Source organism: Bradysia coprophila, unplaced genomic scaffold, assembly GCF_014529535.1.
Source record: "Bradysia coprophila strain Holo2 unplaced genomic scaffold, BU_Bcop_v1 contig_350, whole genome shotgun sequence".
Classification (NCBI taxonomy): domain Eukaryota; kingdom Metazoa; phylum Arthropoda; class Insecta; order Diptera; family Sciaridae; genus Bradysia; species Bradysia coprophila.
In genome coordinates this window covers 8352923-8373618 of record NW_023503608.1, presented here as the reverse complement: position 1 = coordinate 8373618, position 20696 = coordinate 8352923, and the positions used below count along the sequence as shown (strand labels likewise).

General features: G+C 33.5%; 2 protein-coding genes across 2 annotated transcripts in view; one reads left to right on the top strand and one right to left on the bottom strand.

The window, feature by feature from the left end:
• Positions 1–1287: 1287 nt before the first annotated feature.
• On the top strand, positions 1288–4184 carry LOC119080758 (nuclear migration protein nudC). The gene is made up of 5 exons (XM_037189318.1): positions 1288–1527; positions 1591–1668; positions 1735–1946; positions 2003–2168; positions 3584–4184. Exons 1-5 carry the CDS (start codon positions 1450–1452, stop codon positions 4028–4030), a joined length of 981 nt encoding a protein of 326 aa, XP_037045213.1. The 5' UTR covers positions 1288–1449; the 3' UTR covers positions 4031–4184.
• A 3002-nt stretch (positions 4185–7186) lies between these two features.
• The window catches only part of LOC119080768, a 39942-nt gene continuing 26432 nt past the window's right edge, over positions 7187–20696 (bottom strand). The window contains exons 2-4 of the mRNA XM_037189334.1: positions 9272–9592; positions 8774–9212; positions 7187–8702 (exon numbers count right to left, since the gene is read on the bottom strand). Coding sequence (XP_037045229.1) covers positions 8677–8702; positions 8774–9212; positions 9272–9592 — 786 coding nt within the window. The 3' untranslated portion in view covers positions 7187–8676. The remainder of the gene's footprint in view (positions 8703–8773; positions 9213–9271; positions 9593–20696) is intronic.

The following is a 20696-nucleotide window of genomic DNA, read 5'->3' as shown; positions in this document are numbered from 1 at the left end:
TTGTAATGCGTTGACTTGACTAGACGTGAAAGTTTATGCTCAGCCAGAAATTAACGAAAAATATTAAAATATCCCAATAAGGGTGCAAAAGCTTGAATATCCGATTTACGCTTAATTCTCTAACATAATATGTAACCTACACAGGTAATTTGACGATTATGTAAAATTCTGACTGAAGTGAATCACCGAAGGTAATTAAATCGAATTATGATGACTATTTAGTTGTTAGTCCGACCACATGATTGGACGACGGTGGTCGTTGTTAAACTGGAAGTAACGGTTAATCGAGTAGTGACCCAGCTCTGTTTACTTAGTGTCAGTAAAATGGAGTGCGAAAAAGTGAAATTAGGACGATTTAAACAACAAAGTCAAAGCTCAACGCTCATGCATCTCTTGGGAGTTATTCACAGGAACCAGCTCGGTTGATCCAAAGTCAAGTCTTTTTTCGTGAGAGTCTTTTTTTTGCTTAGTAGGGTAAAAGATACTTTGAAGAAGCAGACAAACATTTATTTATCAACTGAAGAGTCCTTACACGTACATTAATTCCTTAACATCACTAATTTGACAATTTTTTTGGTAATAGACAACGCACTTCAAGCTGCCAAATAGAATACTATTTTGTATGAAAAAAATTTACAGACTTTTTTACAGTGTCAAAATTTGTTTGATACACTGTCCCGTTTCAGTACTCTATTTAGAGTACAACTCATGCTTGAAGTACGTTGTTATAGACAAATAAATGTTTACGTCACGTCACAGTACGTCACAGTACGTACGTAGTTTCAAATTTTTTTGTGTGGACTCGGCAAAATAAAACTTTAGAACTACGGACGTAATGTAACCGAATACAACAAATCGAAAACAGTTATTTATACAACCGAGTGATAAATGTTTTTTAGGCACTAGATGTGCAGATGTACCGTAGGCCGAGTGTGACAATACACATCGTGTACCTCAAAAAAAATTTATCATCGAGTTGTACACTACGTTTTTAGCAAATAAAGGCAACGGAAACTCCTACTTTTCGTCACTTGTTGTGAAAAATGCATAAATAACTACATCGGTGATGTGGTTGGAGTCTTTGAAATGGAAGATACTTTGTGTAGGAGGTTAAACAAAACGATTCATCTATTTATCCATTTAAAATCCTTTTAGTTTTCGTGTTTTTTGTCTTGATCCATTCTTCGATAACAGATGCCTAGCCACTTCTTTCTAAAAATATACCGTAATATTCACAGAGATGGCACTCAAGGAAAACTAAATGTCACAAAGTGTCATATTTGCATATGTTTTTTGTTTGAAACATTTTCTCGAAACGTCCAATCATCGAAGATACCTTCATCATAAGAAAGCACTAAGTGATTCGTTATTCCGTGTGAGAAAGACTGTTGTTTATTTTAGAATTTAACTTACACTCGATTTGTGCTCAACGAAAATATTTTTTGGAAAATGTCCGACGATGACCATAGTCGATTTGATGGCCTGTTACTGAGCTTGGCTGAACAACATAAAAACGGTGTGCCGGATGTAATAACATTGATTTAAACACAAAATCGTTTTGTTGACAAAGTCTAATATTTCCTATTGCAGCTCCTCATAACCATCGCAAATTTCCTATCCCGGAAAACAGATTTTTTCACTGGTGGCAAAGACGGAGAGTGGGAAAAGGTAAATCCTATTTGAGGTTATGTTTGTCTGTGATGATTTGCCTAAAAAAACACCTTCACACCGTAGTTGCTGTTGTTAGTATTTCGTGAAGAGGCAAAAAAAGCTAAAGAGGTGGCAGATAAAAAGCGCAAAGAACGAGAGGAGACTGAAAAACGACGACAAGAGATTTTAAAGAAGAAGCGAGAGCAGGAGGAACTGGAGAATGCAAATGATGCTGCCATTCGCGAAGTAACAGATGAAGAAGCTGAACGACTTCAAAAGGAAATCGATGAGGCTAAGTAAGTGCAACGAACGTTTGCGATGTGGTGTTGTTATTGACATAATTTTATCGAAGGAAAAGTAAAATTGTTGCCGCCGAACAACCAACAACTGAGGCGAAGAGCGAACCTGCCGACGACGATGAAGATGATCCCAAAGAGAAAGGAAAATTGAAACCGAATGCTGGCAACGGTTGCGATCTAGAAAAATATAAATGGACTCAGACCCTGGAGGAAGTTGAGGTGAGTCATGTTTTGGTGAAAATTTGAATAATTTTGGTGTCCTGTCCATTACCCTTAACGAAGTTGTGCTACTTGAATATACCTATTATGTAGTGATTCCAATCTAATTTTTGAGATTCGTAGATCGTGACTTCTTCGTCCTTCATGAACAGACTTTTCCACTAGTCTTTTATTTTCGAAAATTGTAGGAGTATAGTTGTCAGTACTCACTGATTAGTCAGAACAGTTGTACGGGTTTATTTTTGCTTTCGGAAAAGGCTACAAAGATCAGCAAATGAATTTTCTAAAATTAGCAGCAACTCTTAGAAATCTCCTACATCCCAGTTGTTCTTTTTAAATATCTTTCGTGAATATGATCTTCATCAACTTCTACCGACTTATAGTATGGTAGATCTTTCATTACATAAATTAGTTAAAATGATGTACGGCCTGTCGTAGTATATAACGAACAGGTGTCTCGTATTTTTATTTACAATTTACAGGTCAAGATATTGAGTGGATTTGCGTTTTGTAATTTTTTTTAAACTTGGGGTGCCCAAGTTGGGGATTTTGTCTAATTTGATGTCACCTGCGTCATAGAAAATATTTTTTTATGAAACTTCCATTCAACAAATGTTAGAGGGTCTGGATAGACACAGTTGAACTTTACCAATTTCGTAATACGAACCACTTTTCGAACAATGTTCAAGATAGCTTTGAAAATTATAAAAAACAAAAAAAAAACATCAAGCCCATGGGAGGATCGAATTCACGAACTTCATATTTTGTATTTATTATGGCAAAGCAAATACATTCGACAGAGAAATTTAAGAAAGTTGCTTGACGTAGTTTGGGTTACACCTACGTGAATTTTTTTTTTCATCGGACGCTCTAACAGATTAGATAATGAGATAAATATTCTTATGACTTTAGCAACATTCCCTTCGAAAATAGAAGTACTTTGAAACTCAAACATTTGAAGTACTGGATGTGTTTTGGGAATGTAATGTATTATTGCGAAGTTCGATTTACTCATTAACCCAGTAAAATAATCAAAACCATATTTGCGTAAATTTAGAAAATAGTGAACCTAATCTGTTACGTCTTTTCTTTAAATTCTTAGCTTTTGAAACCAAATTCTTTAACTTCATTTGTTTCCTATTATAATTTGAAACAACTTTGCGAATCTGACTATTCCAAAAAGACAAATATTATTGACAACATTAGGTAGTTTAGTTAGGACTTTAGATGTCCATTGCGAACATTTTGATTCAATTCATGGAATGTGGAACGTCGATGGGAACTTCTTGGTATACGGGAAGCACGAAAGTGATATTTGATGGACATTTCTTAAATCTTCTTTACAAATTCCAAAGTTTACTGGGATTTCCTTGAGGTACGCGATGCTTAAATCTATTTTTTCTTCCCTTTTCCAGCTAAAAATTCCATTGAACGTAAAATTTGCTGTAAAACCTCGCGACGTTGTCGTCAAAATTGGCAAAAAACATTTAACGGCCGGTCTCAAAGGTCACGATCCAATCATCGACGACGAATTGCATTCCGACATAAAGCTCGAAGAATCGGTGTGGATTATCGACAACAAGCACATTGTCATCACGTTCGAGAAAATCAACAAAATGAATTGGTGGGACCGTGTTGTTGTCAGTGATCCACCAATATCAACAAGAAAAATAAATCCGGAACCGTCGAAGCTATCGGATTTGAAAGGCGAAACAAGAGGTCTAGTCGAAAAAATGATGTATGATCAACGGCAAAAGGAGATGGGTCTACCGACCAGCGATGACCAGAAGAAACAAGAAACGTTGAAGAAGTTCATGGAACAGCATCCGGAGATGGATTTTTCGAAATGTAAATTTACATAGGCCGTAGCACGGACATAGCACGAACATTTTACAAAAGTAATTTACGTACGAATGGAGACTCTCAATCGCATCGTTCATTTAACACAATACACAGAACCGTTGTCTCTAATTTTAAGTTTTTTTTTCTTAAAATAAAAAAAAACTTTTCGATCGACATTTGTTGGTTTTTGAAGGTGGATGTGGAAAGTTTTGCTGAGAGATCATCAATTTATGTTCTGAAGACTTTCATTCTTTAAAAAAAAAATCAACTCGAGCAGGACATCGAGCACCTCGTACGTCTCTTCACTGCATCAACTGATCTTCGAAAGTCGATATATCCGTGTCCGAGAATATGACGAATTTTTCATCTTTTATCCCGGAGCTTGTAAGCCCATTAGCGAGTGATTTTTAAGAGAGGAGTCTCTTCGTACTCTTCGTGTGGGTGTAGGCGCTTGCACCGATTGAGGAATTTTGTGAGCAAGTCTAAACGGTCGCATGAAGGAAACTCGTGCTCCAGCACGCAGGCGACAAAAGAAGATTTGAGCAAATTTAATTTGATTTGTTTAGAGACGTCAGTAACAGCCTCTTACGGCTAATAACAGGAACCATGCCCGAAGTAAACCAATATTTGCTGAGGAATGTTCGGTGATATCAAAGCACAGTGCATTGGTGATATTAATTATCACGCCTCAATGTAGACTAGATATATGAACACAAATTCGTCGTATTTGGGTTACGTAACGCGAGTCACACAGTTGTACGATGTAACATTTTAGAGCGTTACCAAAGCGATACAATCACTATAGCAAAATTCCATATGGACCTGGCTGACGCGGAAATTGAACCCGAATAATTTTGGTGGAAGGCTAGTTCGTAACCACTGAGCCATACCGGCTCATAATGATGATTGAATATTGAGATACGTTTTTGGTTTAGAAAAGATAAGTTTTCCTTGTTTGACATAAAAGCCTTAGAACAGAACTTTGGGAGACTTCTTCTTTGGAAGCAAAAATGCAGATCAAAGATACTTTGTTCCCTACTTATTGATCTTACTTCCTATCAGATATATTTTCCAGCTTTCAATTAGAAGTCGTTTATACATTACCCAAGATGGTCGAACCTCATATACCAGTGAATTGAATATGTTTACCAGTTTCAGTTTCCTACTTTTGGACTTTTAACCTGTCACATACATCATCTGTTATCGATAACGAAGACCAAACTAATGAGAAGCTCTGGGTAATATGGTCCTTTATATAGTGAAATGCATGTTAAAAAATTGAAGTACAAGATTTGAAATCAACAGTTAAAAAATACTTAATTCGATGGAAGCAATAGACTCGATAATATGCTTGACTAGTCATAGGCTTGCCGTCTGCAACAGGTTAATTTGAGTCTTCTTCTGTTCGAAATCGGCATCACTTTTTTATATGTACCATCCTATATGGCATAATGGTAGAAAAAAAATCGACTTTAATTTTATGTACAAATTTATTTTATTTTTATCTTGTTAATTCGATTAAATATCACAGGACAATATTTTTTGTTAAATAAAAGTTTAAGCTTAAAGCTACGAATTTGATTAAATACTTTCGTTTTTAAAAACGACTGCAATCATGTTGATGGAATTTGTGCATTCGATCTCGTAAATTTGAATTTGTACTGCAAATTCGTAGTTGACGGTAGATACCACAACACTGAGCTTGGGAAAATATAATAATTCATTCATCATTCATGTCTTAGAAAGAGAGAAGAAAGAAGGAACAAAAGTTTTGACTCGACTCAACGCACTTCAAGAATGTATAGTAATCTAAATAGAGTACTGAATCTGGACTGTAAAAAATGTGTAAAATAGTACTCTAAGTGGCAGCTGTCACTCGAAACACTTTTGCTTGAAGTGCGTTGCTCGACTGAAAGTTATCATAAAAAGAGCTTCAGACCGTATGAAAGATTTAATGTTAGTCTTTTCATGTTTCCTAACATTTCTTACGTAAATTCGACAATCAAATTCGATCAACATAATTGTAGGAAAAAAAAACATTTCCCTAAATGGATGCAATTAATAGACCGTTAATACTCAAAATGTATTTACACAAAAATTTCGTAAATTCCAGAGAGGTGATTCATTTGCTAAAACTTTAATACATTTACAGTGCCTTGTAAATGTTCTGGAACCTGTACACTCGTATCTCTCCGAACTTTTAAGTTATTAGATTCAATAATTTCAATCCTAATGATGGAATAAAATAGCCGTAAGAGTTACATCATTGCGACATAGAATTACTAACATGAGCTTGATTGAAATTTGTGGATCTTATAATTTTTATACTGTTCGATAGTGGCACGAAAAAAGGTTCAAGTGGTTAAAGTCCTCATAGTAATTACATTGCCCGGAAAAGATATGTTGTGTAATCAGCTTTCTTGATATTTGTGACCTTTCTCCGTAAGAAAAACCAATTTCAAACAAAAACTTCACAACATTTCTATTCCCGTTATGTGAGGTAGCTATGTAACCTGTTACAGACATCTGTTATCGACAACGAGAGCAATAATACACGACAAGGTCTCACTAACGAGATCTTATATAGCAAAAAGTTCAAAACAAATGAAGTAAAAGATTTCTGAAATTAATCTTTGAAAATCTTCGATCAAATGAAGTAATAGTTTGAATAGTAAAACTGTTAATATGCTTGCCGTCTGCGACAGGTTAAAATGGCCATTATGTTATTAATGATGTGGTTCAAGCAAAAATGTCACCTCTCTGATAATCTCACTTTAAATAAATAATTCATTACCACCAGCAAAACTTTGTTGTTTGCGACTTTTTAAATTTTGTTGATTTTTCTCTTCATCTTTCTTTGTCTTTCGTTGTATAGCAAATAAATTAAATTATTTTGTTTTTGTTTTTTATGTACACGAGAAATCTAACATCTTCTACTCACATATCAAAATTCACCAGTTTTTAAACAATAAACTAACATTTTTCCAATCGACTCACAAGTATATAAACATACTTACTGGAATTCAATTTTTCACTATAAAATCAAAACAAAAAAAAGTTGAAAAATTAATTAATTTTTTCCATGTACATATCGTTGGTTGATAATAAATTCAAAGGAAAAAAAAGTTGTTGGTTTCTCGTTCATGGTGAATACAATAATTTAATAAAAAAAAATTTAATTAATAATTTATAGGTTTTTTTCCTTCGTCTCTTCATTCACATATTTAATTTATTTAAATAATTCCGAAGATTCGTTAATTTTTTCATTCGAATTTTTAATTTTTGTTATTATTATAACAATTATCTTCATCGAGATTCTTCCATTCTTTATCTTCACTTGCAATATTACTATTTTTTACACTGTTGAACTGGTTGCGTGTCTTGCGTGTCATCTATTTTAGCACAGTGTTGATTATGAATATATAAGAATATCATGACTGGAGATGATTACTTTAGTCTTTAGGTCTTTAGTCTTTTACAAATTATTTATTTATTTACCTGGAGCGAAACCTATGTTTTGTCTACACCGGTTTTATCATACACTGACTTTTATAACGTGTTCTGAACTGATCTGTCATCGACAACGACGACCAAAAAAAAAAACGCCATGCCGAAAACGAACGAGAGCCATAACCTCAACACTTTTGCAAACATTTCGTCAATAATAATCTTTTGATTATTTCTTTATTTATTACGTTTTCTACTGTACATTTAAGTGGTGACAAAATTTAGTGACCCAAATTCATGTACAGAAAATCAGCCTATAGGGGCTGATACTGGTGAGTTTTTTTTATCCTTTTCTCTAGTGGCAACATCTATGCATTTTCACAGCTGAATTAAAATTCAAAATAGAACTAGTCCCCTTTCTCTAGTGGCGCCACCCATATGCCCTTCGAATTACTATTTAGCATATGCAATTAAAATGAAATAAATCAAATTAAAGGATCAACATAAAAGTAACGGTATCCTCCATAGGGTTGAAGCATCGATATAATATAGTCTTCTTCGTGTCTTCTTATCTACAGTATATTATATCGATGGGTTGACCTAAAAGAACTGACATCACTTCACTAACTACTTCAGATCTATCTCTACCTAAGTGACTAAATTTTCTGATTAGAATGTTTGTGTGTGTATGTCTACCATATGTACTCTAAGTGATCGGTTGATTTTAAATCTTGTACTTCAATCTTGTTAACATGTATTTTCACTATATAAAGGAGCATAATTACCCAGGGCTTGTCATTATTTTTTGTCGTCGTTATCGATAACAGATGAATAGTCGTATGTGACGGGTTAATAACATAGTGTTCTCATCGATTAAAGAAACGACCATAGAAAAGATTGTGACCGCAAGTTGCTTCATTTCATGTTTTTTAGCTAAAAATTTATCGATTAACAATTCAGTTGAGTTGATGTCATGTCAACTCGTTGAGGATAAAGGTGCTAAAATAAATGACACGTGGAAAAAGCTTTCGATAAAAGGGAAAAATAGGCTCTTTAGATAATGTTACGTGGAGTCAACAGAAATGTTTTCAGTTCATAATTTTACAGTCTCTTTCCCGTCCACTTATAACCATTTCTTTGTCCAATCGAATTTAAATTTTGCTAAATTAATTTTAAATAATAAATTATTATCCATGTTGAATATTAGCAATTCACAGCATCAATGTGGCATTTTCTTGGCACGCACTGAAAATGAACGAAAATGTATATTTAAAAAAAATCAAATTCCAATCATTAAGCCAAATTGATCAACTCACTTTCTAACATAAACACTGCCGCCGAGATACCAATCAAAAACATCAAACTCATCGTTAATATCAGTACAGTTATCTGATGTCCTCGACTGCATAAGCCATCCTTGGCGACACGTTGTGGTCCGCCCATTCCATTTACCACCGTAAAATGAGTTGAACTGGCCGTTGAAATTGTATCTAAATCTTTGGTTTTGATTTGATTCGGATCGATACTAATTGGTATGATCGTTGTGTCTTCATTGATTCGATGCATCATACCATTTGGTAATCGTGACGATGATGTTATGTTTGCATTGTACAATCGATGGTGTTGTTGCTGTTGTACTTCCGAGTTAAAGTCGTCGGTATGAAATTGATGATGGGTTAGTGGTATTTTCTTATGAATTTGAGCAAGTTGTTCCAAATTGGCAGCGGTCAGTAATAACGAACCGGACGAAGCGCTCTGCAATTTTCAATTTACATTTGAAGAATTCATTTTCTAAAATTATAAACCCATCTTACATGTGAGCTATGATTACTTTCAGTCGATCCTTGCGACGATTGTGAGCCTCGTTTCACACCATCGTTTGTTTCATCCCCAATGCCCCCTGGATGTTTGTCAATGTCTCGAATTTTGCGACAATTTGCTGCTGTTTTACGTTTCTTTCGCTCCTTATCGGGAATGGAATCACTTCCTTCACTCTGATAGCCGCGGTTTTTGTATCCGCCATGTTTGCCGGGATACTTAACGCTTGACGATATTGATCTGGATATTTGACTGCCACTTTGACTGGATGTGGAACCGCCTAATGATGCCCGTGGTATATGCCATTGCTTGTTTATCTGGAGAAGATAAATGGAAAATAGTTCTTCAAAAAATCAAAATATTGCAATTTTAGACTTTGGTTTAGCATTTAAGGTTAGAAGCTTGGAACCAACATAGTTCTTTCTGACCTAACCTCGTAACTTTGTGATCTTTTATATCACAAAACATTAGAACTCAGAAGATTGATCGTAAGGCACAGACGGGGACTGTTCTTAGAAAAACATTTTCCCTTATTTCCTTCAGTTTTACGAATTTTACTACATTTTTCCAAATTTGTTTTGGGAAAATTAAGGAAAATACAGGAAAATTTGGCAAATTTCAAGGGAACATTCTTCCAAAAACAGTCCAAGTAACTAGGTGAAAGAACGTTGAGTGCAATCTGCTCCACAAAAACTGCCTAGGTATTTAGTTAGGAATAATGTAACTAGATGACTAACTCACAAATATACCAACCAACGAAATGAATACTATGTACAGGTCCGGAAAGAATACAAACTACGAATTGTTTGTTTACCGGGCCAAATAAAATTGATTAGCATTAGTAAATATATCTATCCAGAGCGAATGCTATCGACATTAGATATTCATATTTTAACGTACGTTGAGAGTAAAAAAAAACGTTAAATGAATAAATTAATGAAATTTTATCTTCAAAAAACATACCGATTCATTTCGATTGAATTCTATTTTCAATTTCAAAACCCGAAGAGGAAGAAGCAAAAAATACACGCCTCAATAATTCATAAAATCAATTCATCTCAATTGGTAACATACATATCTCTGTGATTAAAGCAATCCGTTCCATATATTCGACTTCAACATCTTCAGCTGTTTTTTTCTGCTTCTTTTATTCTTTGTTATTTTTGCAAAAATTAATTTTATGAAGAAAACGTTAATGGCAACAATTTCATGCTACCTACACAATGCTCTTTATTTATAATATTATCTTTTCGGAAAAAAATTTGTAATTTTATGTTTAGCAATATTTTTTTTCCTTTGATTTCATCAAGCCGAATCGGCTGTACATGAACGTAGGTTTCGTGTTGCAAAAATATCCGCATTGACATTAGGACAACATCAATTAAATTTCAAAAACTAAGACTCATCACTATTGCAAACGACCTATCGGCTTTATAGTTTACCGTTGAGACAGTCGGGCTCTTCATAACAGAGGATACCACACAGATAAATATCTGGAATTAAAATTGTAATCTCAAGAGGGATTACTCCCAGTAAGTAAATTTTTCCTCAGCGATTTTTTTTTATTCGAAGAAAACAATGGAGTTGACGACATGAAAATAGGTTCTAAAAAGTAATTACAAAATATAAAAAAGAAATCTTTCATTGACTCTGAAGCATTGAAGGTTCCCATCACCCTAGTTGCGTTAGATCTTTGAATTGCCAAACTTATTCTCTGTTTTAAATTTTTCGCCGATTGCATTGTAAATCATCTTGCCGAGTTTATTGATGAAATTGATAGCTTCTGTGGCCCAAGGCCCAAGAGTTTCGACTGCGGAAGCCAGAATAATATAATTCTGCTCGAGTAGTTTCTAGTATTTGTCGTGTTTGTTTTTTTGTTGCATTTTTGGCAACTGATCCGCTCTTTGATGAAGAATAACGAATGTACGACAGCGCCAACGTATCAGAACACGTCGCGTCCCAAACTAACATTTGACTTCGGCTCCATGGCACCGAAGTCATTCCATCGACTCTCTTTCCATCGTCACGAAATAAGGCTTCTGGCTCTCTTTTAGATGTAATTTATCTGTACATCGTAATCCCCTGCTCTCGGTTTTAGGGAAATTCAAATTTTTCGTAGAATAATATCTACGTGAAAATGAAAATAGTCCAAAGGTTTATATTGACTAGTTGAATTATCGTATGTAACAGGTTAAGCAATTTTAATCATTTGGATTTGGACAAGAATATATTTGAAGGGATCACTGATTTTTTGGAGGCTTTTTGTTAATCTTTCATTGATTGTGATATTTCCATTGAATTTGCAATTAGATTTCACGTTTAATCCCTCGAGGCTTATTTTTCTCCGTAACAACGGTTTAAAAAAATTATCCAATTAAAAACGCAATAGCTCAATGTAAAAATTCTTGGCTCGTGGTGCTGGAGGTCCCGGGTTCAAATGTCGTAAGGTAAATACAAAAATTCAATATTTCCAATTTCAACTTCATTTCCAATTAGATCTAAAGCAAACTTTATTAAACTCAAGTTTTTACGTGTTTATCGTCCTGCAATTTTATTGGTTCCACATCGTTTTCTATGCTTTTCAAACAGAAATGTAAAAAAAACAGTTGTACTCACTCATACATGTAGAATGGAAGAAATGAATAAAGACACGCTATTGTTATCTGATAGAATGTATGTGGAACGAATAAAAAGGTGGAAGCAAACAAAACCCACTAAAAGTATAGACTTATTTTGAGCTGAGTTTAAATAATTGCGACAGAAAATCTATCACTTATAAGATGAACTACTAGTATATTGTGCTATATTAGGCCACATTACGTAGGACAAATTTATCATCTTTTTTGATAGCCGAGACCGTTATTGAAAGAATCCAGTCCAGCTAAAATTTTATTTAAGAACAAAAACTTGTATGAAATTCAAAGCCAATGCAGTTCTCTCCATTCCATACACCTGCAATTTACGTCATTCGATAATTATCATTCCACGACTCCATAAAGTAATTAAATTAAGTTAAAAACAAATTCATACGTAGATCGATTCAACGGTAAATGGAATTTATTATTCGCAAAATATTCCATAATTTTTAGAACTTCCCAACTGATGGCATAAATACCATTTTCATTTTATATACAAACATCCGCCTAAAAATATTTTTTAACAACATTGATCACAATGCACCGTTCATTTTGAAAAGAACAGAAAAAATTACGGAAAAAATTATTTTAATCTGATTTTAGAGTCACATGTTCTTTCTCAAAATCCGTGTTGTCGTTCTCTTTCTTTCAGGAAAAAAACAACAAGATTTTTATGTTAATTCAGAAAACAAAATATAAACTTGAAAACGAAAATCTTTGGCGCCTGATCAACGAGTGATGATTCAAATGGTCAAATTGTCTTCAGATTCTATCAAAAAAAAAAGAACTCTCATGGGAACTGTTAAAATAAGGTGTCTCTCCTTTATTAAGTTGTGATGTTTCATATTCATTAACAAGACGTGATATGTATCTCTTATACGGATCCACCAAAATATCACTTGTTTTATATTTACATCATTGACGATTGATTATTATGATATCGAGCGTAAATATTGATTTTACCGGAGAGGAATATGAACTCGTGTGTGCCACTGTTTACTTTTAAAGGAGTGAATCATTTTATTTTTGGTACATTCTGAAGTGTTGTTTTCGTTATACTCGTCATGAGAGTGTGCCATTGAATATTAATGGTGGATAAATCAGAAAACGTAATCGATTCTCAAGTGGTAGTTCACGTCATGGAGTTCTATTTCGCGCTGTACGACAAATTGCTCGTTCTTGTTAATTGTTGTTTAAAGCACAAGCGGCTTTATCATCATATATCGTCAGTAATTACAAAAATGAGTCATGAGAATAAGAATTTCTTTAATTTATAAATTTATTGGAAACGTGATATACTTTGGCCATAGCACTGCTATGCTCTAGCATTCTTTAACCTGTTACAGATGGCAAGCATATGACCAGCATTATTATCGGGTCTATTACTTCCATTAATCAACGTATTTTTAGTCGGTTGATTTCAAATCTTGTACTTCAATTTTTTTTAACATGCATTTTACTATATAAAGGACCATATTACGCAGAGCTTGTTATTAATTTTGTCGTCCTTATCGATAACAGATGAACAGCCAAATGTGACTCCAAACAAAATTGTTGTTTAGTTAGTTGGACTGCAACAGTCATTTGTGCGCAAATTATTATGAAAATGAAACTTTCGCACCGTATACGTAAGGTCGGAATTTCGTAATAAATTTACGGGTTAAAAATTGTCCACGCCTTGATTTGCCCGTTATCATGGCATATCCGACCCTATGGTACGTTTTCATGTACATGCGCTTGAGTAACAACGAGTGAAGTTAAGCAACCACATAACTGAAGCGATTTGGTGATGCATTTCGTAGTGTGTACAAGACATACCGATCTCAATGTACAAGATAAATGTTTATGTGGAAAAACTACAATTAAAAAATGATTTGTCTGCAAACATTACGTAAAATAACATGTTAAATAAACTGAAACAACAAGTCCTACAACTTTAAATATCCATTAAAAATTTTGTGAGCTCAATTGAGTTGTTTCTTTTTCGGAACAATAACTTTGAGTTTACATATTCCAATTCAATTAAAAAAATTTATTTTGTCAGCTTTGTTGCGACTTTTCTCAACCGCAACAACATAATGAAGTTCAAAGTGAATTATGCAAATCTGCCTTTGTTGCATGATACACGAAAAAGAACACCATGTGACATGTGCTTATTTTACAGTGGTAAATAGTATCGTAATATTAACATTGTAAATTGGTTACGTGCTAAGATATGAATGAGACGATTTATGGTTTTAAAATGGTTGGCACACTTTGCCACAAAAGAGTTAACCGAACGGATCCAAATGTTTTGTCAGGGCAAATTTCAAATAGTCAAACCTTAACTCCGAAGAGTACCATTCTTTGTACGGGTTGGTAAATGCGGTTCTTCCACTATTACTTTGTACAGCATGAATTCTACGCAGTTAATCATTTTCAACAGACTGCAGGTATTGTTGCCAATAATTTTCACTGCCATTTAATTTCGAGATTGAGTTGTGGTTTTGTTATTGTGTAATTCAAATAAGTGTAGAAATTATGCGAGGTCGTCAAGCTATTGAAAACATAACCATGTCGAGTGTAGTAGGTCTATGTAAGACAAAATAATTCGAAATCCACAAAAGCAGTTATGAAAGACACCCTTTCGTACTTTCTCAGAGAAGCTAATAAAAAACAACAAAAAATTTGTTGTCTTATAGCCCGGAAGTCTGTGAGACACAAGAAAAACTGCAGTGCAATAATAAGAGTCGTACCACAATATCTAACAAATAAATTGTCTGTTTACTTTGCACACCCAACGGAACCATATACCATGCCTTTTTTTTCCGAAATGTTAACAATCCATCGTCTTTTATTACAACTCTGAAACTCTGACATATTTTAATGATGAAACAACAGCGTGTGTATTACTCGTTTTCAGTACCAGACTGACTGCACGTTTTTAATTATATAATTTGCAGACATAGTGAAATTATTGACTTTGCCTTTTTTTTGTCCACATTGAAATGCACCTTGTACTGTTGAATAAAGAAATGGTTTGACCGAAAAAACATTTTTGTTTTAACTTCAAGGGAAACTCTCGTTTCGAAGACGCAATCGATCTTTAAAACAACGCGAGTTTTCAAATCGGTTGACTAATGAGATATGAATCTGTTTGACGGTTTCGTTCGTATTCCCTCTTGGTCAATGAAGAAACACATAAACAACGAACACAATTGTGAAATGTCGGAATTTTACAAGATAATTTGATTTTGAGTGATAACATCTAAATAAAAAAAAGAAATTGCTTAGAGTTAATTAACTTTTTCATTCACTATGCACTGTACATTATATGCCAACAACAACATATAGCAAATGCATATAATCTGATGACCATCTACAACTTTAAATAAAAATAGAAATTTTTACAGTTTTTAATTTCAGTGGATTTGCTGTTAGATCACACGATGTTGAAGTCAGAATTGGTAATTGTTGTTTAGTTAACTAGGGATGAAAAGTTCAAATGTCAATTTAATTGATTTTCACGCAAAATTTGGAGATTCTATTTTTAAGCTTTCCTGAAAGAAATCTTTGCCTACTGACAGCTTTAAGGTAGAAGAAAATTATCTTTCGAAAAGTAAGATAGGATTACAAATTGACACCTGTTTTCTGATTGCTACCTGTAGCCATTACCAATTAAATGTTCTTATGTCCCACCAAATTTTAGAATTCAGACGCCGTAGACATGTACTAATTTGGGAAATGCTACATTTTAGTAGCTAGCTGAAGTTGAGTATTTGTCTTGAATGTGTTTATGCCAAACAAATGTCCTTAAGTAGTCCTATTTTTCAGACAATAATAACTTAGTATTATGCCAGTTTAAAAGTAAAAAGTTGAAATACTACTTTTTCGGTAATGGCGCTGCAAATACCTATTCAGCTTAATTAAATGTTCTCAATTTATCCTATCATAATCCACTTCGATATTAAGTGTAACTAGCTTATAGAATGACTTTATGCAAATCCTCTTAAGTACACAATTTTTGAAAGCTTTGGAAATCATATCATAACACAAATGACCTGTTGTAGACGTATATCATCTGTCAGCGATGACGATTTCGTAAATAAGCGAAAATCTCTGACTAATGAAGTAGAAGATTTGAAACCAATCTCTAAAAAATACTTAAATTAATTGATCCCATATACTGAAACTGTTGATATGCTTGTCTTGAAACGTTAATTTGTGGGTGGAAGAGAACCGTATAAAATTTTGGCTAAAGTCTATAATACCAGCCTAAAAATGACTTTTGACTCAAATGAGTAAAAAAATGGCTGAAAAATGAATAATCAGATAAAAAACCAGCGCGGAAAGCCAAAATAACAAAAAAAAATGAAATTTATTGAAAAAAAAAATTGTTGGTTGGGGTATTGAAACCTAAGTTTTACAGCACAAAATAGATACTAAAACTATATTCGCCAATCAACAAAAGTGATTCTAATCTTTCAAGTCTTGTACTTCAATTTTTTTAACATACAATTACTATATAAATGACAATATTACCCAGTGTTTGTCATTATTTTTGTCGTTGTTATCGATAACAGATGTGACAGGTTATTTGTAAGCTTTCTATGTCTTTCCAATACTTTGGTTTGGCTCAAAAGTCAATGCTCATATAAAATGAGTGAAGAAAATCCCATTGTAGAGGAAATTTGTCCTCTAGAAATGGCTAGCCATCGGTTATACACTGAAAATATTGATTGAAGTGCTAGATTTTGTATCGAATACAGAAAATTTTTATGAAAGTTATCTTTTGAGGAAACCTTTAGCTAATTTATCACAAAGCAGCAACATTTTTCTTTTCAATTATCTGTGTCCGATTAGACATTAACGCCGAACAGGTACTTGCTTAACATACTAAATCATCTGATTGATCCGCAAAGATTTCAAAGGAAAATCTAGTAAATTTATTGATAGATTCAGATAGCAAACTGATATGATTTACGATTATTAAATTTTCAACGTTTTTTTCCTCATCTTGTTCGTTTTTTGAAAATTCGCATAAATGAGTCGAACATTAAATATTTCCATGCTTCTTTTGTTGTCGAGATCTTTATCTTATGCAATTAAAAATCGAAATTAATACAAAACCAAAAAGAACTCTAAAGGCTTTGGCGAATCAAGGTGAATAAATCAATTTTATTCATGTGCTGGGAAGTCTGTGTTTTGTTTTAAGTTAACTGATAAATGAAAATTGGATGTATGATTTGTGGCTGTAGCAAGTTTAGGAAGTGGAATTAAATTTACCGAGACCGCATCGATAAATTGATTCGATTACCAAATTCGTAATAACTTCCAATATCCTACAACATATATATTCATCTCTTCTTCACCACATGCAATGAGCGAAAGGTTACGATTTATAAATATTCGGTAATTACGCTATCGTTGAAAGTAAAAGTTCCATAATTTTATCGATGCCATGACTAGTGCTATAAATAATTTTTAATTTTAAGAAAACTTTGAGAATGTTGTCTAGGTTACACAGTCAGTGCAACATAAACAATTAGACCACAATGAATGTGGCAGTGCTGCACATGTTTTCGTATATACGGGATTTACGTGTAAACCAATGCCGGATTTAAATTCACATGAAAAACGTGAATCATACTAAGGTGCATTTCCGTGACATTAGGTACCAGTCTAATGCTGCATTAGAACTGCACATTGAATGTGATATACGAAGAAAGAATGCAATAGACGGCCAACCTTAGTACAATTTCAGATTGAGAAGCTGATATTGGTGTTTTATTTTTGATAAATGTAATAAATTTAAAGTTTGTAGAAATTATGCAAAAAGTATAACGTCATAAGCTGAAATAAATAAATAAAATTGAAAGAGAACGAAAATTACTACAACAAACTTATGCGCTTAAAAATTCGTACGAATTTCATTGATTACTACAGTGAACGTCAGTGATATCTAGATTTGAATTTTCTTCACAGCTGGTCCAGTCCAGGTCCACTAAACTAAACTAATACAAACGAAACTACTTACTTTTGTTTATACGGGTGGAATAGTTACACACATGCTCATCGTAGTGGTAAAACAATATAAAGGCGTATGAACAGTTTAGTTTAATAGAGTGCTGAATTTCACTGACGTCCACTGTAGTTCAGTCTTGCCAGTCACGAAATATACTAATTAAAAGTCAATATGAAAATTCAAAAGTGTATGACGTGGAAACATTGGACATCAGACAAGAAAGATAGGGCGGATATTCTATTGCAGAGTCTAGTCGTCGAGCTAGACTATGAAACAAATAGAAGGCAAAGGTTTTTCAAATCTAGGTGGAAGAAAATATTGTCCTTTGAGTGATCTGCCTTTGCGTCACAATAGGTAGAGGAACTTGATAAAATAGCTTAAGGTCTTTGACCATTTTAGCTCGGCAAATGATTGGATGCAATTTCCATAAATTGAATTCAAAATAGATCGTCTCGTCCCGTCTACATCATGTGCAACAACACTACATTTTTTTGGAAGACTAACCTGTTATGATAATCACCACATCAATTTGTTGTCGATCGAAATTCTAAACTTCGAATAGCCTATTAAACTAAGATAAATATCAAATTGTGTGGTTTTTATCTTCTTAGCATTGTGTGGAATTACATGATTAATGCACGAAAAGGAGAGGACAACGAAAAAGTTTCCATTGCTGCTTTCATTATATTTTATTTTGCCAAATATTGGTATAATAGATCGTTTCGCTAATTGAAAGAATTGATAAAAAATGAAGAAAAAAAACTCTAGGTATATTCGATACAGGCGTGGCGTGAATACTACCGTTCCATCGTCAACGAAATTTCCATTTATGGCTGTGCGCTCTAGTCTACAGTGTGAAATCTAGTTGAGTGTTCATTTAACTCCACATAAGACTGTTAACATCAGTTACAAGTCAAATATATCAAAATTGGTTTTTAAAAAATTGTTTAATTTGCTAATTATTTATTATGTGCGAACGTGTATATAGTGGGGTACACACTTTTGACCGGTCATTAATATTTATGTAATAAATTTTCGTGTTTGGTCTGATGTTCAAGGTGTTAGCTTTAGCAGGGAATTACCGATGTACAAGTAAAATTCACTTTTTATTATCTTCAAATCTTCAGTAAATTTTTGATCGTTTACTGTTCTAATCTCAGGTTCTTTTAATGGTGTACGGAGCATGTTGTATGTCGACATATCGTTATCCAGGTACAACTTTTTACAACAGACAACATATCATTAGGATAGTGATTGAATGAATTACTGGATTGGCTCTAAGTATTCTCAACATTAACATTTAAATTTAATGGCATGTCAAGGCAGTTCAGAGTAAATTGAAGCTGTCTTATTCTCTACGACCGGTCACAGCATCAATTTATTCGTTTTTAATCCACCTATTTGTATCATTCGCATTTTAAGCAGTCAATCACGTAATTAGCATATGTCATCCGAAAAAAAGCAGTTCCTTCGTCCAGACATGTGGCGTTGGAAAAAACTTAACGATTTTAGCACCTTTCAATAAAAAAAAGTCAAAAATCGTTTACTACACACGAAAGACGATTATATAATGAAAATAATTATATTATTCCGCCAGATCACACGTATCACGTATCTTTCACGAAATTAATGTAAGTGAGGCTGTTTTTATATGATTTAGATTTTTTGCTGTAAGTCAAGGTCTGCCGTTTTTTTTTTCTTTAAATATTGACTTTTTGTGTCGTCGAAGAATTCTGTTTATTTTGCAAAAGATGTCATTTGTTTGCGAATTTATACCTGTGGATTGGTAAATTGAGCTCTCTTGAATTTTATAAATTTTTCTTGTTTTTCAAAAAACTACCAAGATATTGCTATAAGTCACACTGCAGGCAAAGTGTAATTTATCTCATTCTAACCGAAGTGTTAATTTTGATCAACGATTAAACTCTGTCAACTGGAGAACCTGTCCGAGAAGTACATAGAACCATTGTCTACGATCCGAAATATTGTTCATTTACTGTGAAAAGAACCACACATTACGTTTTGGTACATATAACATATAGCGTCTCAGGACGTATGGACACACAAACTTTACTCTATTATAGAAATTGGTAAACAAGTAAAAATCATTGCCGGAAATCCATTTGCTCTCTCAACCAGGGCCTATTTTAAGGAATTTAATTTCCAAAAATTTCCAAAATTTCACAAATTTCACGAAAATTCTTAAAATTTCTAAATTTTGTTTTCTGATAAATGTCATTCCAAAGTAATCAGTTAAGCTCAAAGACATGAAAAACAACTAAAAAGGCAGTAAAAACAACATTTATTATGCAATCTGTTGTGTTTTTAGATAAAATGACGAAAAGTGATGGAAAAATTTGAGAATTTTTGGAAATTTAATTTCTTTAAAATAGGCCCTGCTCCCAACCTCTTCCACCGTTTCAGCAGTTCATGTTCTAAATTGCAATAATCAAAGAAAATCCTTGTCTAACTCCCAAAATTGTCCGCTAGTATACCGTTAAAAATAATTCCAGGAAGCTCAATCGGGAAAGCGATGGCTTACTACCTGTCGTTCCCGATTTCGATCTACTGGAGTGACCAAGTTCATATGGGTTGTTCTAATCATGGATTGTTAATAGTACCATCTAATTAGATCTAACAACACTAAGAAAGTTTCACGAAATTCATTTGACAAAATCTTACACACACAAGCGCAACATCCACATTCAAATAGTCAAAACCCCTTCAAACTCCAAAAGTGAAAAGAAAACGTTCTCTAAAAAAAAAACTTAGAAATGAACA

Excerpts from the sequence above, each read along its gene's own strand:
- LOC119080758 (XM_037189318.1), top strand. The coding sequence starts at position 1,450 with ATGTCCGACGATGACCATAGTCGATTTGATGGCCTGTTACTGAGCTTG. Across the intron at positions 1,669-1,734 it reads AAGACGGAGAGTGGGAAAAG|TTGCTGTTGTTAGTATTTCG; the intron begins GTAAATCCTATT and ends TTCACACCGTAG. Across the intron at positions 1,947-2,002 it reads AAGGAAATCGATGAGGCTAA|GAAAAGTAAAATTGTTGCCG; the intron begins GTAAGTGCAACG and ends ATTTTATCGAAG.